Source organism: Mya arenaria, chromosome 6 (assembly GCF_026914265.1).
Source record: "Mya arenaria isolate MELC-2E11 chromosome 6, ASM2691426v1".
Classification (NCBI taxonomy): Eukaryota; Metazoa; Mollusca; class Bivalvia; order Myida; family Myidae; genus Mya; species Mya arenaria.
The window spans coordinates 6,297,161-6,314,055 of NC_069127.1; the positions used below are offsets into that span (position 1 = coordinate 6,297,161).

The 16,895-nt window shown below is 34.6% G+C and overlaps 1 protein-coding gene across 1 annotated transcript; it reads left to right on the forward strand.

Moving 5' to 3' along the window:
* The first annotated feature begins 3,005 nt into the window (after nt 1-3,005).
* LOC128238875 (polyunsaturated fatty acid 5-lipoxygenase-like) lies at nt 3,006-10,299 on the forward strand. Its single transcript, XM_052955175.1, has 6 exons — nt 3,006-3,166; nt 5,225-5,285; nt 6,614-6,791; nt 7,694-7,916; nt 8,103-8,346; nt 8,485-10,299. Exons 5-6 carry the CDS (start codon nt 8,129-8,131, stop codon nt 9,830-9,832), a joined length of 1,566 nt encoding a protein of 521 aa, XP_052811135.1. The 5' UTR covers nt 3,006-3,166; nt 5,225-5,285; nt 6,614-6,791; nt 7,694-7,916; nt 8,103-8,128; the 3' UTR covers nt 9,833-10,299.
* The last annotated feature ends 6,596 nt before the right edge of the window (nt 10,300-16,895 follow it).

Below are 16,895 nucleotides of genomic sequence, written 5' to 3' on the forward strand. Positions count from 1 at the left end.
CAAAGTGGTTTTTGTATTTATTTATGAGAACTTGATCTCCTATTTTGTACTTAAATGGTTTTATTTTATTATGCAATGTTTATGCCTTCCCTGAATAATAAAATCGATTATGTCATTTTCATTTTTCTCAAAAACATAATCGTCGTTTGAGGTATGTAATAGTAATATGTCTTCTAGTAATAATATTTTTTTCTTTCAATCTTGTCCATTTTATCAATTAAGTGTTGATATTTTGACTGCTCCAAATTATTTGCATACAAATAAATGTTATCATGACAAATCAATGGTTTTAATAGCATAAGAAGAAGCGTATAAGTCTTCGCAGATTTCTAGAAATCAATATTCACAAAACTGTGGCATGTACGCATAAATTAGCTAAAAAGAATTATGTTTTGTTAATTATCATTATTCGGAACTTCTATTATACATTTTTTAATTAATAAATAAACATATGTTTAAAAATACAAGCATTTAAATCACACACTACAAAATAACACAGTTAAATAAATGTTTATCAAATCAATACAAGTATTTATTCAAGCACTGGTAAAATACATTTTATACTTCAATACCAATTTAACTTGTATGAAAATCACGCGTTTTGCACATGTAGTTCTCCAATAATTATAAACCTGCTTACACCTACTTTATCTCTAAAATTAAACCACAATTGTGCAATCATACGAAGTGTAAAGTACAAATCGACCTTTCCATGCAAAAACATTTTATCAATATCGATATGCGCAATGATTGCTTTCAGTTTTCTTCCATGAATGTTCATTCAAACAAGTCACTTTCTATAAAAAAATGTGCATTTCTAAACTTGCGAGAAATCACGTCTCATGTGACGCCTTTTTTTGTATCTTTAAACCGACAATGAAATATATTTTAGCGAAAGCTGGAATTGAACCCGCATCACAAGATTGTTTTTTCTTTGTTTACCTATGCGTAATTGCGTTATTTCCGTTAAATATATTTCAAGATTAATTCAGTAAATTGTTAAGTTTATGGTTTGTCCTTGACCTTTTGGTTAGTGGTTATTTTATTAACCACTACCTATACTGTAAGTCGTATGCAATATGGAGTTTACCGGAACAGATGATTAATTTGGGGTACCTGCTTTTAAGCTTGTCTCAAAATTTGTGAACTTGTCCGGTAAATCCTATATTGCATACCACTCCTAAGACTAAGGTCTAAGTTATTTTCAATTACGCACTTCCTGTATGCCCAATTACAGATGTTGCAACGTTAAAATCTCATCAATTATTCAATTATTAAATCCAACCATTATTTAACGTTGTTTTAACGTTCAAGTACGACGTTGTTTCGGCTGTTTTTTGTGGCTAAAGGGTATTTACATTGAATTACGAACGCTGTGTTGGCTAATTCATTAATTCCAGTGTCTTAATCTGGCGGTAATCTGTCGATAATAAAATGTTATCCTTAATTTGAAAATTAGATTTTGCCATTTATGACAAGAAGGTAGATTAAGTCAATTTGCTTAATAATTTATCCCTCGCACTGTTATCTAAGCATTGCCGCAGTAAGCCCTCTTATTGCTTTCATAAGTCTTAGCACAAACTCAAATATGCAATATCGATCATTACAAGAAACACTTGGAATACCATACAGTGCATAGCCCAGCAAACTGACCTGCTAAATGCTGATTAATTGGCTGGTTCAAATTCCTCGTGATTTCATGGACAGATAAGCTCTTTTCTCAAAATAATAGGTCTTTTGAGCTCTATAATTCAGACAAGGAAAACTATCAAGTTTCAGCATTATCAATCGTCTTACTAGATAATGAGGTTGTTTAGTTCCACGCTTACACACGAATTTATTCATTAAATATAGCTCACCTCAGAACACGTTAACGTTTACGTCAAGTTTGCATACAATTACACATACGAGGATGAATAAGGAAATAAAACATCGGTAACCAAGCAATGAAATGCATTCATATAAAACCTTTCCGTTTTGTATTTTTAGTTTAATTCAGCGAGTGTAGTACCGTTTAATAGTTTTTAAAGGTGCACTCTTACTCCCAAATAAACAGTAACTAAAAAAAATACAGTTGTTTTAATTTACCGAAAGGATGAATAACTATCGAAAACAATGGTTCTTATTAAGGATACCGTGTCAGGGACAAGAGTTATTCTGTAACAAGTCCTTTTGCACTCCTTTTCATTCCTAAAAAAAACCAAAACATATCTTAATAAAAGACAAGGAAAACTATCCGGTTTCAATCCTGTGCTTTATCGTACAAAATATAATTTAATGCGCTATGTAGTTGCACGCTTTTACACTCAACAAAAAAAGAAGATATGCATTTTCAAAAATAGCGATGCATTCCAAATAGTCTCCATTGTATGTTGAAATTGAAGTATTTGAATGTGATTGTTATGTTTCATAACAACGGACATTAAATTGTCTTAAACTAAACACTTATCTATATTAAACTAAACACTTATTTATAACTTTGAATAACTAAACGTTATGTTTTTTTTTGTCAGACAAAATTTAATTCAGGGATTGTGGTCCCGTATAATAGTACTTAATTTTCAAATAAAAGTTTTGTTTCCAATAACTCGGCCTTCGCTGGTTTATTTTCTTATGCGTACATACACTTTTCCTGTGTTGTTAATGTGAACTAACTAAATTATATATTATCAGCAAAAAACATTCAGATAAATATTTCGAGACATATAATGTTATACAGATTTTTGATTAGAATGTAAGAGGACAAAACATAGTTTACCCTATGAAAACTGTTTCCTTTGCCCCGTATATACCATATCGGCCACCTACTAACCCCGTAACTTATAATGTCAAGGAAAATATTTATCCTGCAACAATTCCTTGTTGCACACTTGTCGTTCCTAGAATGAAAAAAACAACGTTTCCTAAATAAAAGACAAGGAAAACTATCCGGTTTCAATACTTTGCTTTGTCTTACGAAACGACATTATTGTTCAACAAGCCATGTAGTTAGATGCACGCTTATATATTCAGAAGCCCGGGAGCATTCGTTGCTGACAGACTTAAGTCTTAAGACTAGTGGAAGACATCCATGATGTAACGACATAAACTGACTGGTACGACAGTGAGTAGATGTGTCACATGTTGGAATACTTGTCAATGTTTTTGCGGAAAACTGCATGATCAAGTAAGTAAATAGTTGGAGTGCAATATTATACAAAATAACTTATGTTTGCTTGGAGAAAAGTTCTTTTGTTTCGAATGTTTCAAACCAGGATTTTGTAAAAGCTTTAAAAGGTCTCTCTTACGATGGAGAATCAAGCCGTACTATTCACGAATATAATGGAACAGATGCGTCGAAGAATAAAAAATGTATTTTAAAAAGTATTGATATTTAAAAAAACCCAACATCATGCGCACAAAATGTGCGTTAAATAAACCTTTCAGTCTTTACCTTTTCTGTTGCTGAGAATGGTGTCGTGAGGTCCTGAAAGCCGAAAAAGGTGTCATGATATTGACATTTTACAAATCGACAGTAAAGAATCTTTTTCGACTCTCAGGACCTTAAATTATGACACATTTCACAGCAACAAAAAATACGCATTCTGTGCACAGCATATTTGTTAGGATTATTAAAGACTATGTTTCCTCGAAATTAAGCGCACATGCTCAAATAATTATGTTCGAGAATACTTCCTATGCTCTCCGTTATTGGAGGAATAAAACGTATCTAACTATCTGTTTGTTGAGCTTTATGTTTCAATACAAACGAATTCGTCACAAGGTGCGAGGATTTCGTGCGAAAAATTCACAATTGTTTAAGGAATGAATTGTGGGATTGCTGTCATTATCGGGGTATGAACGCAATTGGGCTGGTCAAAGTGTGTGGAGTCCGAAGTTCAAGAATTGTTAAAAAAATACTTTATATCATTTAAGAAAACCTTTCAGTAATCCTTTCTTACCTATTCTGTAAATAGAACGACCCGACTGTAACCGGAAACGTTTTATCAAATGACGTCACGATAACGTGAGAAAAGATCAACCACTTAAAATCATTTTAAACGTTAAATTGATACACTTATGGCAACGATACATTTAACATAGCATAATTTAACACTTTAAAAATGGTTTATTTATATTTTACGGCACCTGCTGACACAATACAAACAATAACAAGATAAAAAAAAATCATGTATATTGTTATGCGATGAATTGCGATCCGAATATATCCGAAGATGTTGCGTTCATCGATTGATAAACGCAATTGCCGAAAGGCAGTTCATTTAGGAAATGGAAGTTGAGGTGTAAATATTGTGATATATACGTTTTGTAACCCTACTAATCAAATTTGTCACATGCTTAAAACAAGATGAAACATAAAATGAAATGCCATATTTTGGTTTTTAACAAAAACGTCCCACGTACAACACAAATCAGCAAAATATGGTCATTAATTTAGTAAAACTGACAGATCATTACATAGAGCAGTAATACATATACGCGTAATAAAATGAAATAGAATTGAACAAAAAAGAACAAATTGGAATATGATTGAATTGAATAGAATATAATTTAACATATAAAGAAAAAAAGAAAGAAGCAGTCAACACTGACCTTGACCTTGACTTTTGATCTACGGGCCTAAATTTAAAAAGCCTTGGGATCGTAGGCCAATTATTGGGCTGATCACCGCGACTTTGACATAATATCAATTATTTACCGACACTGACCAAAAAGCGTATGTAATCCAATTAGTTTGAACTGTCGTCCTTACGATCTCCTCGATTCATTATGTTATTATACGACCGATGGCGATATTCAGTAAAAATGCATTACAAAAGGAAAACGTGGCCTTAACAATTGACTGAATAACTTCAAATTCAGAAGGCGTTATGTATTTTCTGTACATGCTCACAGAAGGTGAATAATACCATCGCAACACAATATTCGCACTATATGAACTTATCCTGTGCTCTTTGCACGAATTCCTTACATGTGTGACGAATTTGTTTGTTGTACGCTAGGATAAAATCAATGCCCGGAAACACATACACTACTAATATATGAATAGGTATTTAGGAAAGTTAATCTTTCTCTTTTATAATTCTTATGTGAAACTATTTTTTTCATCCACGTAGATATCGATAAAGTTTACTACATACAAACTACCTTGAAATTTGCTAGTACCTTGAATTGCCTACACGAAATAGTGTAATAGTCCCTTACAAGATAATCCTGATTTCAGCGAAGACATCGAAGAGGACAATGCCGTGGTGTTGTTGTTGCTGCTGCTTCTCTTGTAAGCAGTAAGTGTTTATTATCATTATTTATTATACATTTTGTTAGTAGTGCTTAAGTAACTTTATAGTCAGTTGGTCAAAAAACAACTTCTTTTCTACTCTGAAATGTCAGAGGAAAAGCACGACAGTGCTCCAGAATCGTATCAATAGTCCGCCATCAAGTTTCATCCCTTTGCAGTATAATGGCACTGGCAAACAAATTCGGACAATACTCTGCATGTACAGTATATTGTGCTTAAAAACTACAAGTTTTGTACTTCATATTATGAAACGTGCTTGTTTATATTAGCAAGTGTTATATGGGAAACAAAACCAAGTATTTAAGGCAAATTTCACCAATTCGGTATGTTATGACAGTACTTTGTTAAGAAAGTATGTGTTTTATATAAATTGCAATATATGTTCAATAAAAACATTTATAAAGTAAACCAAAAAATGTTTCTATAAGAAATATATTTATTCAGTATTTAACGTTCAATAAAATATTTATATGTGGTTAAAATAAATATATTGGGTATAATTAGCATCATGGGATACTATCTACATCTTGTAACAGCAGTTTTGATTGACTTGAGGCAAACCAATATGGCAGCGTCTGAGGATAGTGGCTTTATGACAGGAGCTCAAAGACATGTTAGTCCATCTAGCGATAATAAGTCATTTGAACCTGTATTGTATTATTTTGGCTAGTTGAACTGATGTTTATGGCTAGATGGACTCATTTGAGATCCTTGCCATCAAGTCAATGTGATTATGTTTCCTGTTTTCACATTGTAATCATGGAAGCTGCCATATTGAATGATTTCACATCATGCAAATTATACCCAAATTTATTTATTTTTACCTCACACAAAATTAAACAATAACTGCATTAAAATACACTGCAAATTAGTATTTGATTTAAAAAGTAAACATTTTAATATTTTAACTTGTGTCATGTGCCTTGAACAATTTGTTTTTCAACATCTAGTCATATATTATAGTCTAGTCTATATATTGTAATTATTGAACAAATATTTTGTTTTTAGTTCGTATATATCTTTTTTGAATAAATATATTTGACATCGAATATTGCAATGTTTGTCATGCCAAACTTCGGAAGTGATTACTCAGTGCCTTTCTTTCTTTTTAACACATGACAGAAAATAAAAATTGGACGAACGTTACCACTGTGTATTCGATAAAGAGACCAAAGCCGGTGTAGAAATACAAACCATGCAGTGAAAATGTAAACAAAAAAGAAGATCAAGTAGATCTAGAATGTTCACCTTGTTTTTTGAAATCACAATCCATTCAGCTTTAACACCAGAAAAACGAACACATTCTTTTTTCAGCAAAGATTATAAAATAACGGTGGAAACGGGAGATAAACCCTTGAATGGAAAAAAATCACGTGTGTACATCGAGCTTTACGCCGGAAACGAGAGGATAGCTGAGAAACAACTGGACGCAAGCTTTAGCGGGGAATTCAAGCGTGGTTGTTTGAAAACTCACACTATCAAAAACCTTTCGGTATGAGTTTATATATTTTAATTTAACAGGGGCATAGTCGGCATTGGTGAGCTCGTGTGTTTATATTAAGTTATACAAAAATAAACGAGGGATTAAATAAAGCCCCTTGAAATCTCGTCACTGCGCAACTACCTACTAGCAAAATGTACCCACAAAAGTTGCGCTTTGTTTCCTGCATCTTCCAATAACCTAGTTTTCAAACTAATAACAATACCAAATGAAATATTCAAAACTTTCGTTTAAATTGCATGAAACACATTTACTGCAGTAGAGCATCGGTCTACCTTGGTCTAATGGATAAAGTGCCCGATTGCAGACATTGGTGAAGCGGTTTCGAACCCGCTGACGACAAACTATTTGTTTTAATTTTGTCTTATCAATTACATAACTAATTTATAAAATTATATTAATACCTGGATATGCTTTACAATTGTTTTCCATTTTGAAAAGGTTTATATTTGGTTACATGAAAAACGACAATGCAAGAATGTCACATTAATACTACAGAATTAAAAACTACAGAAACAAGCTCAGAAGCCAAAAGGTTAAACATAATTCCCGTTTAATGGCACTGGATAAACGCTAAAGACATAGAACAGAAACACACAAAAAATCACAAACAAGAAACATGGAACAACAGCACAAAACTCCACAAACAGCACAGTGCATCTTAGATTATATTAACTAAAGACTAGCGTTCTCAGTCTCTGGACTGGAACTGGAAATTATGACAACATTAAATGTAAATGCGGGTTATGGCACTTTAACCTTCCGATATTCCAACAACGAATGGCATTCCAGGATGTATCCTATATTTTTGCGGGAAAGAAATATATCTTATATAATCTAATGTTACTTATGAAGCGTCATTGTTCAGATATCTCCATATTGTTTTTAACCAGACTGAGTATCCAGACATCGACGCGATAAAACTTAGCAAAGGCAATGACGCCGTTGACACAGACTGGTGTATCGATACAATTCGAGTGGAAAAGAAAACCGGAAATTGGAACACAGTCTTCCCTGTATTTCGTCGAATCAAGGCGGGGCAAAGGCACCTCATTCGTGAATATGACACACATCTTCCCACCGACAATCTGTACAAAGAACACCCGGCGTTGCTAGGTTCGTGCTGTGTCTTTAAGTATTACCACAACTAGTTTAAATAGTATAGACTGTAACTGTTTTTTTTTTCTTTTTAGTGTAAGTCGGGATTTAGATCGTCGAACAGTAATATAAATGATGAAAAGATGGAACTTGTACTAGTATTCCTACAAAAATAATATATAGAAGTTTATGGGTTTCTTGCAGATCGAAGATGACGTGATTTAGAAGAAATGAGACATGTCTACCAGTATACATTCGAGAAGGGGCTTCCGGTTACTCTGAAGGCGTTGCCAGAACAGGAAATGTTTTCATTTACGTACGGCTTCCATATATTGGAAAAGATACTTACAGGCGAGTCGTCTCCTCCTTTGGAATGCTTGGCGTGCGAGGATGTCTCTGAATTTGATAATTTATTCATACATTCCGAGAAGCCACATGAACTAGACAGGTAAGGTAAAATAAAAATGGTTGAATGTTGATATACTATTGTTAAGGGCATATAAATGCGTTCAAGAATCACAGGTTCTTTATAACATAATTCTTATCATAGGTTTAAGTCACACGTTATTGTTTTTGTCGGTTACAGATGGGAAAACGACGAGAAATTTGGTTTACAGCGCCTTCTTGGGGTGAACAGTTCTGTCATTCGTCGAGTAAAAGATATGAGTCAACTGAACAATTTGCATGTTGATGAAAATGAAATCCGATGGCTCCTACAGGGTCTCACACTAAAAGAAGCCATTGACGCAAGAAAGCTTTTCATTGTCGACCACGCAATCCTAGATAAGTGTCCAAAAAATCCGAAAATCATCTTATGCTCGCCAATAGCTCTTTTCTTCCGAGAAGAAGACAAAATCATGCCAATAGCTATCCAGTTATTTCAGGGCAGAAGCGACGATAACCCGGTATTTTTTCCAACAGATGACAAGTACACGTGGATTTTGGCGAAAATGTGGTTCAACAATGCCGATGCTCAAATCCATCAAGCAATTTCTCATCTCGGCTACACACACTTGATTATGGGGGGGTTTGCGATCGCTGCCCATAGATACCTTTCTAAATCACATCCGATTTTCAAACTTTTGGCCCCACACTTTCTTTACTTGATGGCTATCAATAATATTGGATTGAAAAGCCTGGTGAGCAAGGGAGCACTTATTGATATACTGATGTCAATGGGGTCGGAGGGAACAGAGTACCTAATCGCAAAGCACAAGGACACCTGGCGCTTGAACGTCGAGGGTTGCCTTCCAGCTGACATCGTCGATCGGGGAGTTGAACCTACTGATGTTCCGTTTTATCCATTCCGAGACGATGCACTGCTTACGTATCAAGCCATAGAGGAATATGTTGATTCGTACGTCAGCTTGTATTACAGGTCAGACAAAGTCCTACAAGAGGATCCCGAGATACAGGCCTGGCGGTACGACATGGATCGGTCTGCATCCGATGGCGGACTTGGAGTCAAAGGTATTCCAGGAGAACAGGGAAGATTTCAAAAACGAGACGAATTGGCTCTTGTACTTAAATGCATAATTTACACGTGCAGTGTCGGACATGCTGCCGTAAACTTCAAGCAGTATGACGAGTACGCATTCCCCCTGAACTATCCGATGATGCTTAATGGGCATCCACCCAAAGACAAGAGAAAACGTGATATGAAACATGATGTCATCCCGACGATCCAACCAAAACACAAACTGCTGAAAATTATGGCACTGACAAAAATTCTCAGTACACGTGCAACAAATGCTCTCGGGAATTTTGAAGTGAACTACATTCATGACCCTCCAGCTGTCAAACTGGTCGAACAGTTTCAGAAAAACCTAGAAATTGCAAGCAAAAGAATAAAGGACGAACACACAAGAAGAACCGCAGAGAGGGCATATCCATTCCTCGACCCTGACAAAATACCAAATGCGATCAGCATTTGAATAGTTTGAAATTATGGTGTAGGGTTTTTCAGTTGTTGTTAATTTAACATTGTTTTAATTAAAGTTGTTATTTATCTGAGTGTTTTTTTAGTGTCATTCTACTTATATACGAAACTTTTTCTGCCGCGGCCCTTGCCTACTGGACAGTAGAAATGTATGCACGTATATGTATACATTTTCTGGGACCAATAACAACCTACTCTACTACCAGATATTTTCATATGATGTTGCAAATCTATTTCTTTTTCATCTTTTTCTTTTCCAGCTGTGTATACATGTATACATGATGTTTGATGTTTGACACATTTCCCGTTTATGGCGATACATGCATTAATGATTATAATGTAGTTATGATTTGGAAATATTAAATGTTACAACGTTTGTTTTTATTTCTATGCTACCGAAGATTCAATGTGAACAAGTCTGTTAAACTCACATATTTTGGGCCATTAAAAGTCTGTTTCAAATAGTGTTTGTGTTTATCTGAAAAATGTTTCGTGTAACTATACCTTCTTTTGGATGGTACAACGAACACTTTCACGAAAAAACAAACTACCACTTCTATTCATTTTCATCGCGAGGTGTTAAGCGTCCGAGTGTTTAATGAGAATGTTGACTGAGATTTTGGCTAGGCTTATAATTTTTATTGATAAATGTTTGGACAAGTGTGAGGTTGCGTTCCAACAGGCCAGGTACTGGGACTGAAGTGACTGTTTCTACCATGTTGTCAAGGACTACGTTTCAATAACTACTTCTCGCTCTGTAAGAGTTAAGTTTAATGGTCACCGTTCTGATATCATCATTAATGAATGAGCGAAACATAAAATACTCTCCAAAATGGAACAAGCTAACTAGAGATTGCTTTTTAAAAACTGGTCGTGAACAACCAGCAAACCAAGGTTGAAGTGCTTAGGTAGAAGTATGAAGTTCCGGGGTCCAAGCGTTGTTTGTTAATTGAGCGGAATGAAGTATGACATACGAACTGGTAACCAACATTTTTTTTCACCTGAAGCTCCCTGGCCCAAGCGTACTTAAGTCATTAAGTGGAAACCATTATTTTGCCTCAAGGTCACCGTGAAATTTGATCTACTGGCCTGACAATCAATAGGGTTCATCTATTAGTTATTACCAACTTGCATACCAAGTATGATGTTCCTCTGTGCAAGCGTTCTTTGGTTATTGAGCTTTGACCTCACGGTCACTGCGACCTATACCGCGTGTTTGACCTTTGAACTACTGATCTTAGAGATTATCAACTAGTCAAGAACAAACGGCATACCAAGTTCAAAGTTCCTAGGGGAAGTATTCTTAAGTTATTCAGCCGAAACTGTTATTTTCATCTCAAGCTCACCGCTACCTTTAACAATGACCTACTTATCCAAATATCAATAGGGATCATTTACTAGTCATGAACAGCTTGCATTCTAAGTGTGAAGTTCCTGAGTGCAAGTGTTCTTAAGCTATAATTGGAAACTGTTTTTCTTCAAGGTCACTACGACCTAGACCTTTGACCTACTGATCCAAAAATCAATAGAAGTCATCTATTAGTCATGACCAACTGCAAAAAAAGCGTATGTATTCAAATTAGTTTGAACTGTCGAAATTTAGTAAAAATGCATTACAAAAGGAAAACGTGGCCTTAACAATTGACTGAATAGTTTCAAATTCAGAAGGCGTTATCTATCTTCTGTACATGATCACAGAAGATGAATAATACCATCGCAACACAATTTTCGCACTATATGCACTTATCCGGTACACTGCGCTCATTGCACGAATTCCTTACATGTGTGACGAATTCGTTTGTGCTGAACAGCGCTCACTCGCACATTTAATACTAGCAACATTATTCTTAACTTCGTTGAACATTAAGTCATTTTACTAGTTCCTCCTCAATGCCCGGAAATACATACACTACTAATATATGAATAAGCTTTGAGGAAAGATAATCTTTTTCTTTTATAGTTAGTTTGTGAAACTATTTTTTCATCCACATATATATCGATAAAGTTTACAACATACAAACTACTTTGAAATTTGCTAGTACCTTGAATTGCCTACATGAAGTAGTGGCCCTTACAAGATAACCGTAATTTCAGCAAAGACATCAAAGAGGACAATGCCGTGGTGTTGTTGTTGCTGCTGCTTTTCTTGTAAGCAGTAAGTGTTCATTATCATTATGAATTATATATTTCGTTGTTTGTCTTTATAGTTAGTTGGTCATGTGACCGCAAAACGGACTTCTTTTCTACTCTTAAATGTCATAGGAAAAGCACGAGTAGTGCTCCAGAATCGTATCAATAGTCCGCCATCAGTCGACCTTAACAGTCACTCGCCCAGAGAGTTTCATCCCTCTGCAGTATAATGACACTGGCAAACAAAATCGGCCAAAATACCTGCATGTACACTAACATGTACCCTACCCGCAAATGCTGCAAAAAATGCAACTGCCCCTTCAACAAAGGTTAATTCCATTTCTGTGGTGAATGACAACATACCACTTACAACATCAATTAATTCTTTCTTTTCCGGTACCGGTGCAGTTCTGACCATCCAACATGGTTCTTTATATCAACATGAATAAAATTTATTGAATATGTGGCGATTGTTTTGCGGAATAATTGTTACATGATAAGATACTTGTTTGGTGACGTTCTTGTTCCACGTTTATGTGCTTTGAAATACTGTTTTGTTTTGAATTGATATTAAATTAAAAAATGCAATTACTTCGAGTACAAACGTTTTAAATAAATTTGAACAGTTTTGAGAACTATTTTTGGCACATTAAACACTGCACGGGTAGTGTGCCAGTGTCATTGCCCCCCCCCCCCTTGTTTAAAGGTACTTGTTTATTTAAAGGTTATTTATCGTGTATTTATAACAAACAGGATAACCAAATATTCTCTATATATAATTACATGACATCCTATATAAATCACCAGTTCATAGTGTTTACTATTTGACTGGTCCGTATAGTTAAATAGGCGTTTAACAGTTATGAAATTTCTTGTGGGTAAAAACTTCTTGTGGGTACATGTACTGACTTTTCAAATTGAAATTGTGCTTAACAACTACAAGTTTTGTATTTTATATTATGGAACGTGCTTGTTAATATTGGCAAGTGTTATATGGGAAACAAAATCAAGTACTTAGGGCAAATTTCACCAATTCGGTATGGCATGACAACGTTGCAAAATTATATGGCAAATATATTTATTCAATAACAAAATACACGAAAATAACTAAGAAATATGTGTTCTATAATTGCAATTTATGTTCAATAAAAGAATTTATGGGCTAAACAAGTGTTGTTCTATAAAAAATAAATTAATTCAGATATTTACGTTCAATAAAATATTTATATGTGGTTTGAATAAATATATTGGGTATAATTAGCATCATTGAATACTGTCTACATCTTGTAACATCAGTTTTGTTTGGTTTAGTCAAAACAATATGGCAGCGCCTGAAGACAGTGGCTTGATGACAGTAGCTCATAGACATGTTAGTCCATCTAGCCATAATAAGTCATTTCCACCTGTTTTGTATTATTTTGGCTAGTTGAACTGATGTTTATGGCAAGATGGACTCATTTGAGATCCTTGCCATCAAGTCACTGTGATTATGTTTCCTGTAATCACGTTGTAATCATGGAAGCTGCCATACTGAATTCAGCGAGCCCATAAAGTGCATCGTTCCAGTAAACCCGATTTCCCATCATACAAATTATACACAAATTTATTTATTTTTACCTCACACAAAATTAAACAACTACTGCATAAAATATACACTACATATTAATATTTGATTGAAAAAGTAAATATTAAATTGGATGAACGTTACCACTGTGTATTCGATAAAGAGACCAAAGCCGGTGTAGAAGTACAAACAATGCAGTGAAAATGTAAACAAAAAAGAAGATCAAGTAGATCTAGCATGTTCACCTTGTTTTTTGAAATCACAAACCATTAAGCTTAAACACCAAAAAGAACACATTTTTTTGCAGCAAAGATTATAAAATAACGGTGGAAACGGGAGATAAACCTTTGAATGGAAAATAATCACGTGTGTACCTCGAGCTTTACGCCGGAAACGAGAGGATAGCTGAGAAACAACTGGACGCAAGCTTAAGTGGGGAATGAATTCAAGCGTGGTTATTTGAATACTCACAATATCAAAACCCTTCGGTATGATATATATTAATATTACAGGGGCATAGTTGGCTATGGTGAACTCATGTGTTTATATTATAATGTTAGTAATTAGGTGATTTCATATTGGCCTAGTTATTTGTCCGAGGTTAGCTGTATTTGCCCGAGCCCGAAAGGCAAATACAGCTGACCGAGGACAAATAACTTGGCCAATATGAAATCACCTAATTAATAAGTATTTTATTAATTAACTATTAGGCCACAACAAATTGATCATTTGTTCGTCGGATTTGCCGCACCTAAAATTCGAAAAACGAAAAAAAAAATAAAAAAAAACCTTTTTTTTGCGCCCGCACTTACTATTTGGCCGCGCATATTATTTATTTTTTTTACTTCCGAATTTCCTCTATTTTCTGAAGTTTTTTTACTTAAAATTTGAACCTGCAACGTCGACTTCGCCTTTTTTGAAGGTATTTCCATGCTTTACTTTCTCCGCGAGCAAACTTTCCTCGTGTCAGGACAAAATCAGGTCCGGGTAACCGCAAAACAGCCGATATTTTTTGACAGTATTTTTTGTCGGGAATATTTTGCAGGACGCACCGTTGTTATCTATTTCCGGTATTAATTTGCAGGATACTTTCAGTTTTCGTTAATGTAAAATACACATTTTTAATTGAAAATCAGTGTCATAGTCAATGGATTATAGTCTTCAGTAAACAACAACAGTTTTACAGCGTCGAAGGCAATAATTATTTATGTGTGTTTAAAGTAATTCAGTGTTTTGTACTCAAAATTTAGTGTTAAATAATAACTAAATCAGATTTTGAGTGCAAAACTTATATTAAAATACACGGACACTCAACTTACAACAAATGAACATGTTTTCGTGAGTTATTTTTTAAATTCTAAAATGCATTTCATTTTATACTCGTAATTGATAAAAATAGAAGGACTTGTAAATGTTTCAGAAACAGTCTGTATTTATGCACCATTCAATTGTAACCATGCCCCCCCCCCCCAGGACCGGGGGTATACCGGAGAGAGCCGGTGAAATGGGCCGTGTTTTTACCTTCCAGGTGGCCCCGCAGTGCCGTTGGTTTTACCCGGTGTTGGCTGGACCAAAAGTCAAAGTCCACGCGATTCCCCGGACCTTGGGGTCGTGGTTACAATTGACTAGTGCATTACACATACATGTACATGTACAGTATAAAAATAACATCAGTAAAATCAGAAAATAAAACCTTTTATAAGTAAAATTAATTTTCTCAATTCTTTGTTCTTATCCACTTGTTTTCTTTGATCGATTTGTAGTAAAGTGGCCTGTTATTAAAGTGGCCTGTTTCTTACGGGCATTGAAGCTATGGAGGGTGTCATGATTTTTTTTTTCAAGGCACAGACCTATAAACCATTGGTTCGTGGTAAAGGAGAGGTCTTGAAAGGGAAACATCTTTATTCCACCACCTGCTCTAATATAATGACCGCTGCCACATTTGCAGATTTGTTTAATACTGCTTCAATTGTGTTGTCCCACGTTTTAATCGGCAGTGTCTTAAGTAATAGTAAAGCACTGGATCTTATTGCCATTTGTTATATATTGAGACAGATTTTCATGTGATACAATCAAAACCTTTTCATTTATATTTAAACTAAGAACCTATGTTTGCAATTAAAAAGCATTTCTTGACATATTGCATGATCAATTTAATAAGAAATAAACTTTTTAATTTTTATTTTATTTTTCGCCTTGCGCTCGCCTCTGAATTGCCTTAAATTTAAAAAAAAGTATTTTAATTTTTTTTTCGCTCGCTCGCTCTTACTTTTTTTGGGCAAAATCCGTAGAACAAATGATCAATTTGTTGTGGCCTTACCATTTTGGTTAAAAACATTCTTATAACTTACCTTTAGTTCACATTGAAGCCTTGACTTTGCTGATTTTGACATGTATCCTTATAGTGACATTGCACATACTAATCAATAAAGCACTGTATATTGTAAGGAAGCATGTCTTTTCGTCTTAATTTTGTAAATCGTTTGCCAGCACGTCAATTGATTCACATTCGTCGTCCATTTTGTCGGCGTACAAAATCATAATAGTCGTAAAATCCACCAACCGGTTAAATACAACTGTTTTATCAAACCGTACAAAGTGGTTCAATCGTTCAGTAGGTTCAATTATGCCAAATATATAGGTTTATACAAACACAAAATTTTCAAAACAGTCGGAAACGGAAAACAAAATAGATACCTTTAAAATTAATTTCCAGCGTATTTATCATATTAGGCGAGTTCTGACAGCCAATGCAAATGGCTCATTTCTCAAATCCTATATTAGGCGAGTGTTGTAGACAATCAAAGCGGAGTAAACTCATATTAGGCGAGTTTTGTCGATATTGGCCGAGTTTGGTCGATAAAGAGAGAGTTCTGACATAAATTGTCTTCAATTGTCTTGTATTGATACGGCAATAGTCTCTGTATCTCATCAAATACGTAATAGTTAATTAATAATTTTATATTAATACTTGGATATGCTTAACAATTATTTTTCTTTTTGAAAAGGTTTATATTTGGTTACATGAAAACAGACAATGCAACAATGCCACATTAAGGCATATTGACCTTCCGATGTTTAAACAACGAATGACATTCCTTTATGTATCCTATTTTTTGCGGGAAATAATATATTTCTTGAATGCTTCTTATGAAGCGTCATTGTTCAGATCTCTCCATATTGTTTTTAACCAATTTGGAAGAGATGAGACATATCTAACAGTATTCATTCGAGAAGGGGCTTCCGGTTACTCTGAAGGCGCAACCAGGACAGTAAATGTTTTTATTTACGTACGGCTTCCATATATTGGAAAAGATACTTACAGGCGAGTCGTCTCCTCCTTTGGAATGCTTGGCGTGCGAGG

Coding starts and splice junctions, on each gene's coding strand:
- LOC128238875 (XM_052955175.1), top strand. CDS start 8,129: ATGAGACATGTCTACCAGTATACATTCGAGAAGGGGCTTCCGGTTACT. Junction 8,347..8,484: donor AAGCCACATGAACTAGACAG/GTAAGGTAAAAT, acceptor TGTCGGTTACAG/ATGGGAAAACGACGAGAAAT.